At 33.4% G+C, this 9,186-nt stretch overlaps 1 protein-coding gene across 1 annotated transcript; it reads right to left on the bottom strand.

Annotated features, from left to right (window-relative positions):
• Positions 1 to 3,716: 3,716 nt before the first annotated feature.
• LOC112749889 (BAHD acyltransferase DCR) lies at positions 3,717 to 5,700 on the bottom strand. Its single transcript, XM_025798318.3, has one exon. It carries the CDS (start codon positions 5,487 to 5,489, stop codon positions 4,074 to 4,076), a length of 1,416 nt encoding a protein of 471 aa, XP_025654103.1. The 5' UTR covers positions 5,490 to 5,700; the 3' UTR covers positions 3,717 to 4,073.
• Positions 5,701 to 9,186: the final 3,486 nt, after the last annotated feature.

Below are 9,186 nucleotides of genomic sequence, written 5' to 3'. Positions count from 1 at the left end.
TATTATCTCTCTTCTCTCATGAATCGAGTCCAGTTCATCAAATTGAGGCTATTCACGAAAACCAGAATCAAAACTCCTAACCTATACGGTTCAAAAACTAGGTTCTTCGCGACTGCATTGTCGAGCTTGCCTCAGAAGAGGTTCTAGTTTAAGGATGACATAATGACAATGAGGATTGAAATGCTTGATGATACAACAGCGGTGTGTCTTCAGAAAAGATCTCGCGCTCTCGAAAAACGGGGTTGTTACAGCATGGTCCTCCATGTGTGCTCCTTCCTCGGGTTCAGATGCTATATGATCGTTGTGTGCTTGTCTGTCCGCCATGATCATGAGATGACTTCTAGTGTCCCTGGCAACAACACCAATGTTTCGAGAGTTACCTGAAACGTTGAGTCGGGTCTGAACGTGAGGTCCGGATCCCTTCGAGTGGCAGCATCCGACTTGTTAATACCAAGGTACCGCCTATTCCGAGTTCCTTGTGAGGAGGTTGGGGTTGGTGCATGCAAGAGATCTGATGCTTAAGTTAGCATGGGCTTTAGGCAGGTTTTTAGTAGATTAGAACATGAGTTATACATGGGGACTCCAGTGTATTTATAGTAGGGTTAGGTGGCCTCTTGGGGGACAATAATCTTATCTTATCTTATATCTTGGGAATTTGTTGAGATCTTATCTTTCTTGGTCACTGTTTCTAGGAGCGGTGACCTCGCCGATTTGGGTGCTTGGAGCCTTGGGCTCCTTGGTCGGTGCCCAACCTTCTCCAAGAGGCCGGTTGATGGTTGGAAGGCCTTCTTCGAAAGTCGGCCCTTTGGCTTTTATGGTCCCGACTTCATGCCCAGGCCATGGTATGAATATCAGCCATACCTAAGGATTAGTAATCCTGCAAAAAGAAAATGTAAAGTTAAAGGAGAGTTAAATTCAATGGGGTTTCTATGGGTCTCACGGTGGGCGCTAAATTTTCCGTTCTGTATGAAACTGTCGAGTTATAGCGATTCCTTTCCGAACAATGTGTTGATTGATCTGAGGAGTTACATGTCAGCTTAATTTAAATATTTCGGTAAAAATACCTGTAAAAAATACTTCGACACTCGAGTAAAAAAAAAAAAAAGCGTTTAAATAAGATATTATTAAGTTTATAAATAAGCTTCGTGGAACCTGTCTTTGCTGAGGTTATATCTTCGTTTATATAGATGATTTGTATACTGATTATTTGAATTTGTTTGAGAGTCTAGATAGGGGTATTGGTGCTATTTCGTTTGGTAACGGTTTATTGATGATCTTTGACTAATAATATCTCAAAACTGACTTTACTGTTATTGTGACGGAGTTATTCGATTTGTTATTATTTGATTTGTTAGTCGAGGTATAGAAGATGCATTAATTTCTTTCTACAAAACTACATTCGAATTAAATACTCAGGAGTTTTTTATTATTAAAAAAAAACCTGGCCGCTGGGAATCTTGGAATTTATTTCCGAAATTGAAGTGGGGTGAAAGTTGAATCCATTCTTATATATTGGATATTATATTCTAATAATTAAATATATTTGTTAAAAGAACTAGTTAGAAGTGGAGTCTCATATGTAGTTTTTTTTAATCTAAAATTAACAAAAAAAATTATTAAATAATTTAATATGTTTATTTAAGTTATCATCTAATGATTTTCAACAATAACTTTATATTAATTAAACTACATATGAATTTTCACATTAATTAAATTGTAATTCATTTTTCATTTAATTAAATTTAAGTAATGTGATATATTGTTTTTATTATTTAATAATAATATTAGTTATATTTTACATTCAATTAATTTATAAATAAAAATTTGAATTAATTCTACATTTTATCACAAAATATTTTAATATAGTTGAATTTTCATTTTATTTTATTATTTAAAACATAATTTTATTATAATTTTATATATTTATTTAATTGTGATGGAATGAATCGGTTCAATCAATTATATAATAACTCAGTAATTCGACTGATCCGATTCTCGTACCAATAATTATTTGTCCTTTATTCTCTTTTAAATATTCCAACACATATGTATAGAGTATATCCAACTCCAAATATTGATGAATAATATGACTCACATGGGTTAACAAATCTAGACAGAAAACAAAAATCTCAACTTTGCATTTTAGAATTTTGGCCAACAAACTAAACTCGATATTCTTCAATCTTCTAGTGAGATATATTTTTTCGACTAATTCTATAGTGTGGATGAATTGGTATCTAAATTTTGTATAATTTATTTTTTTATAATAAATTTTAAATTAAATATTAACTTTTAATGTTTTTTTAAGTTAAACATCACTTTTTAGGCGTTATACCAAATTAGCAATCATCTATTTTTTCTCCCTTATCAATAAAAACTTGCATTATTACTAATAAAAGGAAATCATTTACAAATTATTATGTAAGTTACCAACTCCAGAATTTGCCCAACTATCTTTCTTCCTTTCTGTTTTTGTTTTTCTTTTTCTTCAATAATTTTGTGTCATCAAAGACATTTATAGAACAAACTTAACACCTCAGACATTGGATACATGTTGGCAATTATCACAACAACTAATTAATGTATCACACAACATGTATAATAATATGGGACATCTCAAACTCTTGGTGGCCCCTCTAAGGTCTAATTTCACATCCTAATAATAATCCTGCACATCAAAGCATGAAGATAAGAACACATACAAGATACAACTAGCTTTTTAATAATTTGGTTCTTTTAAAATTATATACGCTACATTTTTAGAAAAGAAAATTAATGGCTCAGATAACTCAATCATGAATGATTAAAGAGATTTCTTGATCAAAATTTGCAGAGTTCATGTTAAATGAAAAAATTAAAGTGATTTTTGGGTTGGAGAAAAAGTTATGGGTGGAAAGAGTATTTTGCAAATTGCAATTGTATGAAATATTTGGAAATCAAGAAATAAAATTGTCTGCGAGGGATACAAAGCAAATTGGATACTTGAAAATGTGAATATGAGGTTAAGCTTAGCAGGGTGGATTAAAGTGTGGGTGAAGGAATTGCTTTTTACAGATAACATGATGATATCAAATTTTGACCTATGACAAGCACGGTTAAGACACTAATGTGGGAAAAAAGAGTATTAAGCAGAGCAATGTAGTATAATTGTCAAAAGTACGTTTGTTTGTTACTAAACTCTGTTGATGGCAATGTCAGAGTGTCCTGGTTGTAATTTGGTTTAGAGATGTTGTAAGACTTTTTGTGTCTTATTCCTCTTGTTTTGAGCTTGAAATTTGCTTGTAAAAAGAATTGTATAAATGTAGTTTTATTTCAAAAGACCAATGCATGTGTAACCTTAACAGTATTGCAATGCTTGTCTATACTCTATGGCACACTGCTCTAAGTCTGTTACTTCAAGAACCCGCTTATTTATCATTCATTTTCTATCCACAACTCTATCCACAGAATTCCAACCAATTTATGCTCTGATCTTCTGTTAATTCTTGGAAATAACGTTAAGTACTACAATAAAGGGGCCGCAAAGCTTCCTCACACAAAGAACAGAAACTCCACTCACCCGGTCACCCCATTTAGAGTTAGGGGGTTCATATGCTCCTACATTAAAATTATTCATCAAAATTAATTATTAAAATATATATTAAAATTTAAAATATATATTAAAAACAAATTAAATTATTAAATTTTTTAATATACATAATATCTTTTATATAATATTTTACTTTTTAAAATTTTTTTAATTTATCATTAATAAATATTATTACTTTCTCCCTTTTTCACTTAGAAAATAAAGGAGAAAGAAAAAGTGAAAACAGAAAACTGCCCACAAACCAACTTACACAAAAATCATTACATCTGGTAGGGCCAAACACCCACCCAAACACTGCCTTACAATACTTGATCCCACCCATGCTAAAACGTTGACCGACCAAAACGACACCCAAATATTGTCGTCTACTGATCAATATATGCATACATTGATACATATCAACCCTTCCACCGTCGTTTACTAAAATTTCACCGCCGAGTCCCCTGCGTTTCATTACGCTTAGTCTTAAAACGGCAGAAACCACTTATTCGAATGACGTCACGTACTGCATAAATTCCATGTCGTTTTCAAGTCCCGCCATCGTTTCTGGTGCCAAAACGACTTCAAGATCAACGCTGCCGTTTCCTTCCCTACCGGGAAACGCCGAGATCTTGCCGTCGAACTTGTTTGCCTTCCCACTCCGAATCGCCAACGGCTTTCCCCACCCGAAATCATTGTCGTACATTGGAAAACGCGGCGAACTCCCCATAGTAATCATGGCTCCGTCAAAGTTACCGAGAGGGAACAGTCTCGGGGCCTTTTCCCAGTCTTCTATGCCACGCCGCACCGTAGAATCATCGTGCGCGATCACGTTACGGTGCAGCAGTTCGGCGCAAAAGCCGACCTCGTTGGAAACAATATCCCCAACCGTTGCGACCGTTGGGATGCTCTGAATCGCGTTCCCAAAGTAAAACGGATCCATCTTTGGTTCCAAACGGTGACGGCAATTAACGGCCATCCTAAACGTCGACGTTTTCGAAGCGTCTAATTTCCTGGCACGTGTCACGGATCGCCAAAGCTGAGCAGATAAAGATTGAAACGACGAGATCTCGTCGTTGTTCCTCACATTAACAGCCGCTACCATCCCGTTTCCATTACAGTTTCCGTTACCGTTAACTCCAGCGGTTTTCCAACCGTCGTTGTTGTGGCGGTTACTGTTAGCTTGCTTTTTCAGTCTCTGGATGTCTTCCCTGGAGAAGTGAAAGACTCGCTCCCGGAGAGGGTCGTCGGCGGCGAACGTCACGGTGGGACCGCCGGCTGGGACGGGGAGGACGACGGCGGAGTTGAAGACGGTGTCGCGAGTGAAGTCCGGGTAGCTGGCTATCTTCTTTTTGGCGCCGGAGCCGGCAGCCTTGGTGACGGCGGCGAATGTGTTGAAGAAGTGCCAGAAGGAGGTACCGTCGGTGACAGCGTGGTTGGCGGTGATGCCGACGAAGACGCCATCGGCAAGCTCGGTGACCTGGACGGCGGCGAGGGGAAGGTGGTGGCCAGAGTAAGAAATAGTCATATCGTAAGCAAAGAACTCCTTGAAGGAAGGATGGACATCGGGAAAATTGGCTGGCGGCGAGAGGAGGGTGGCGAGGGTGAGATGCTTGGCATTGGCGTGGATGAAATCAACTCCGGCGTCGTTGCAAACGATGTGAACATGGCCGGCGGAGTCGGTGGAGAAGCGGCCGGCGAGGGCGGGGAAGAGAGAGAGTGTGGTGGAGAGAGAGAGCTTGAGGGAGTCGATGAGGTCTTGAAAGGGTTGAGGAGGAGAAGAGAGGAGGACTCCCTTTTGGATGTAGTGGCAAGAAAGCATGGGGAGGTCAGAGACAGAGAGGTGTAAGGGTTTGAGGGTGGATTTTTGGTCTGGATAAATTGTGCATTTTGAAATTATGCTTGTGGATGAAGAAGGCATTTTTTGTTGCTTTGGTTGGGTTTCTTTAGGGAGAGGGCAAGTGAGTAAGTATGTACTAGTGTGAGTGAATTGTGTATGTGGGTTTGGAAGTGAAGGGTGCGAAGGGGATTTTATAGGGTGGAGGTGGTGGACGGACGGGGGAGAAACTGGGACAGTGACGTGTCCGTTGTGTACTATATAGTCTGCCAGTGTATGTTTGTTGTGCTGTTGCCTTTGGCCTGTCAGCTTTTTTTTTTTTTTTTTTTTTTTTTTTAATCAAAGGTAGTTATTTCATATTAATGAAAATGATAGTCCAATAGCACAACATGCAAAAAAGTAAAAAAATAAAAATAAAAATAAAAAATAAAAAATTCTACCAAAAAAAAAATCTAACAAAATATTCAGAATCTAAGTCTTTAAATTGGGGAAACACATTGAAGATGAGAGAAGCACGTTTGAACTTCTTGAAAGTTTTACTTTTATGTTTAGACATTTTTATCTTCTCAAATGCAGAATTGATTCTGCTTCTAAACGTACGTTTAGGAGAAACTAAAATTTATAACTTCCGCATTATTGTCTTTAGAAAATTAAGTGAAAATATTATTTTTTTTACCAACCATACCCTTCATTTTCTTCTATAAAAAGGATACCAGTAACTATTACTTTTACAATAATTCTTTGTAATTCTTCCTACTTTTTCATAGTTCTTCATTACAAATTTTTTTCATTAAAATAATTCAGATTTGTTTTGATCACTAGCAAATTGAATATTTTAATTTTTTTATTATTTTTAATACTCATTTTCATATTTTAATTTTTATGTTTTTTATTGTATTTTTTACTTATATTTTTTATTATATTTTTTTATTTATATGATAAATATTTTTATTATTTGCGTAGTGTTCTGATTTCTCATGTTATATTTTTATAAATTTTTGTATCATTTACTATACTATTTTTTATATGTATATTTTTTATGAAATTTTTTTTATTTTTGTTTGACTTTGTTCATATGATTTTTTATTTATTTTATTGTATTTCTTCTATTCATATGACAAATGTTGTTGACTTTTTTTAGGATATTTTTATTATTTTTTTCATATGAATTATTTTTTTTATCCTTTACTGCATTATATTTATGTTGTGTATGAAATTTTTTTATTTTTTATTTGATTTTATTCATACAAATTTTATTTACTTTTTATTGTATTTTTTATTCATATGATATATGTTGTTGATTTTATGAAATTTTTATTATTTTTTATCTGTATGATTTTTTTTATTCTTTGATGTACTCTATTTTTGTTTTGTATTAATTTTTTTATTTTTTATTAAGACTTTGTAAAATTTGTAATTATAATTATTATATACTACGTTTATTATCAAAATTTTATATAATATAAATTATGATCATATAAAAAAGACAAAATAAATAAAAAATTAATTATAAGTAACAATAAAGCCATAAATAATGAAAATTTATAGTCCAAAATAATACTAAATTAAAGAGTACTAACAATACTAGAAAAATTATAAAATATTTTCTTTTTTTTAACATTATAAAATTTATAGTACTCTCTTTCATATTTTTTATTGTATTTATTTTATTTATATAATAAATATTTTTTATATTATTTTTGTTAGTGTTCTGATTTTGCATATATATATATATAATTATTTAGATTGATATCTCTTTTAGTAATTTTTTTATCTAAAAGTGATTTTGAGTAGTATAATCCAAACAACATTTGTTTTACTATAATCCATTTTGATATAAAGATTGCCAAACATAAATCACGTTAACCCAAACTTACTTTTCATCAAAATTAATTTTACAAAATCAATTTTATACAAACTCCCATTTACAAATTATAATCCAAACACACACTATTTTTCTCTGTCATCATCCTTCAAGCTTCAAAACCTTCATTCATCCGCATTAGCTTCGCAATCATTTTTGTTTACCTTTGTCATCTCTATTCTTTTTCATCTGAAAAGATTTTCATCCAGCATCACAAAAGTTAATATTCGCACTTAAGATGAACATTTCTATTAAATTTTAAGTTTCTACAGAATCTAGATAAAATTAATTACGATAGTAAATTATTTTCTTTGTCTCACCACACTTAGGACAATCTAAACTCAAAATCAAAATTTTTAGAATTGAGATAATGCATTGTGCGTTATTTTCTACGAATTTTTTTTTTATTTTTGGATTGGTTCTCTATTTTTCAGATATTGGACCAGAAGACTTTCACTTAGAATATTGTTTGGTAGCTGAATGCAATAGAATAGTGTCCACTTTACTCTATTGTCCAGGGTAACCTTATCCATCAAAATTTTCATTCATCCACATAAGGTTCGCAATCACCTCTATTTAACTTTTGTCATCTCTGTTCTTTTTCATCTTATCAAGGATTTCCATCCAGCATCACAAAGGTTCAACATTCGCGCTTGGGATGAGCATCTCTATCGAACTCCAAACTTTCACGGAGTCTAGACAAAACTAAATATAATGGTAAATTATTTTTTCTATCTCACCACACTTAGCATAGTCTGAACTCACAATAAGGATTTGTGGAATTGATTTTCTTTTTTACAGGTAATGCATTATGCATATCTTCTACAAAAAAAGTTCTTATTTTGGATTGGTTCTTCATCTTTCAAATATTGACCAGAAGGCTTTAACTTATAATGTTGTTCGGTAGTTAGATGTAATAGAATAGTGTCCATTTCGCTACATTGTCCAAGTAATCCTGTCCTTCCTTTCTGAATACTTATGTGTAAAATTGCTTCTGCTACTGTTAGTGTGAAAATATCTGTGATGAATTGTTGATTCCATTCACCATTGGACTGAATTAATTCAGAAATCCATACTAAGATATGATCTGTGTTAGGGATGGGGGTTGGTGTAACAGCTGTGAATTCTTTCACCCAAAAATCTTCTTTAATTCTGATTAGATTGCCTCTCTCGATTTTTTATAATACTCCTTTTTTTTAGAAACTTTCTTCCTTTGATGATACTCCTCCATTCCTAAGAGGGGTTAGTTCCAACTTCCGTTGTTAGAAAATTAGTATACTTAAAAATATTTATTTTTCAGCACCTTGTATATTAAAGAATGTGGGTGAGTTAACAGTCTCCAACTTTGCTTTGCTAACATCGCAAAACTGAAGGCTTTTAAATATTTGAAATTGAGACCCCCTTATTCTTTCGGTCTGCATGTGATTTGTCAACCAACCCAATGCATCCTTCTTTCTGACCCTTTTTTAACCCACCAAAATTGTATTATTGCTCTTTGAATATCATCAATTAAAGTCTCAGATAGTCTGAAACAGCTTAATATGTAAATCGAAATAGCCATTACCACTAGTTTGATAAGAATTTCTCTTCCTGAGGTTGAAAGAAGCGATCTCGTCCACTGCTGTAATTTATTGTTGATCTTATTCTTTATATAATTAAAAGTAGCTCGTTTAGACCTCTGCGCCACTGCTGGTAGCCTCAAGTATTTATTCTGGTTTTCGACATGAGGCACTAAAAGAGTATTAGAAAGGTGGTCTCGGATAATACATTATCGCTAATTAACATGTCCTTGATGAACACACTTTGAGTATCACTAATAACCCTGTTCATTAGAAACTGTAATATGTACACTAGAATCTTAAAAATAATCTTGTGAAAAATACTACTAAGGCTTATAGGTCAAATTTGAGACATTGA

The sequence above is a fragment of the Arachis hypogaea genome, chromosome 2 (genome assembly GCF_003086295.3).
Source record: "Arachis hypogaea cultivar Tifrunner chromosome 2, arahy.Tifrunner.gnm2.J5K5, whole genome shotgun sequence".
Taxonomy (NCBI): Eukaryota; Viridiplantae; Streptophyta; class Magnoliopsida; order Fabales; family Fabaceae; genus Arachis; species Arachis hypogaea.
The sequence above is the reverse complement of the archived record's forward strand: the minus strand, read 5'-3'. Positions and strand labels throughout refer to the sequence as shown.

Excerpts from the sequence above, each read along its gene's own strand:
- LOC112749889 (XM_025798318.3), bottom strand. The coding sequence starts at position 5,489 with ATGCCTTCTTCATCCACAAGCATAATTTCAAAATGCACAATTTATCCA.